Below are 1,279 nucleotides of genomic sequence, written 5' to 3' on the forward strand. Positions count from 1 at the left end.
AAAACCAGACATTGTGGCTCATGCCTGTAATTCCAGCTACTTGGGAGGCTAAGGTGGGAGGGTCACCTGAGCCTGAGAGGTTGAGGCTGCAGTGAGCCGTGATTGCACCGGTGCACTCCAGCCTGGGTGACAGAGTGAGACTTTGTCTCAAAAAAATTAAATTAAATTAAATTAAATAAGTGGAAGGAGGGAAAGGGTGGGGAGAGCAAAAAAAGTTCAAGGTAGCCAGTTGAGAGCTGGGCTCCAGGGATGAGGTGTCCCCTCCAGATGGGGAGCAGGTTGGGGTCAGGCCTGCAGCCGCAGACTCAACTTTGTTCCCCTTTGCACAGCTGACTACCAGATTCTATGCGGAAACCAGGCCCCGGGATTCCTCATTGACATCCACACGCGGAAGCCCCTTGGTGAGTGAGCAGTTCCTGCTCCATCCCTGGGCACCCATCCACCTGGGTCTGCTTCTTCCCACCCCTCCCCTCCCCTATAGCTCTTTTCCTTACATCCATTCCTCCATCCTCCCCTCTTCCTCCTCCCACACACCTCCAACTCCCCAGGAATCCTGCCCTCAAAAACACCTTTTTTTTTTTTTTTTTTTTTAAGAATGACACTTTAAAATTTTTATTAAACCGTTATCCATTTTTTAAAATGATGGTTAAATATATGCAACATAAAATTTACCTTTCTAGCCATGCGCGGTGGCTCATGCCTGTAATCCCAGCACTTTGGGAGGCCGAGGTGGGTGGATCAGGAGTTCGAGACCAGCCTAGCCAACATGGTGAAACTGTCTCTACTAAAAATACAGAAATTAGCTGGCATGGTGGTGCGTGCCTGTAATCCCAGCTATTCGGGAGGCTGAGGCATGAGACTCACTTGAACCGGGGAGGCAAAGGCTGCAGTGAGCCGAGATCCGCTGCACTCCAACCTGAGGGATAGAGTGAGACTTTTTTTTTTTGGTCTCCAGAAAAATACCATTTGAACCATTTTCAAGTGCACAGTTCAGTGGCATTAAGTACATTTGCATTGTTTTGCAACTATCACCATCGTCATCTCCAGAACTTTCTCATTTTCTCCCACTGAAACTCTGCCCCCATGAAACTCTCACTCCCCATTCCCCTCAGTCCCTGGAACCCACCATTCTCCTTTCTGACTCTGAATCTAACAGTTCTAGGGACTCCCTGTGAGTGGAACCACAGGATCTGTCCTTTTGTGTCAGGCTTATTTCACTGAGCATGATGTCCTCAAGGTGCATCTGTGTTGCAGTTTGTGTCAAATTGCTCCCCGCCCC

The 1,279-nt window shown here is 48.9% G+C and overlaps 1 protein-coding gene across 1 annotated transcript in view; it reads left to right on the plus strand.

The window, feature by feature from the left end:
* Positions 1-1,279, plus strand: part of FBN3 (fibrillin 3) — a 97,825-nt gene that overhangs the window by 57,894 nt on the left and 38,652 nt on the right. The window contains exon 38 of the mRNA XM_011982052.1: positions 330-401. Within this exon, the coding sequence (XP_011837442.1) occupies positions 330-401 (72 nt within the window). The remainder of the gene's footprint in view (positions 1-329; positions 402-1,279) is intronic.

This window comes from Mandrillus leucophaeus, unplaced genomic scaffold, assembly GCF_000951045.1.
Source record: "Mandrillus leucophaeus isolate KB7577 unplaced genomic scaffold, Mleu.le_1.0 Scaffold234, whole genome shotgun sequence".
Lineage (NCBI taxonomy): Eukaryota > Metazoa > Chordata > Mammalia > Primates > Cercopithecidae > Mandrillus > Mandrillus leucophaeus.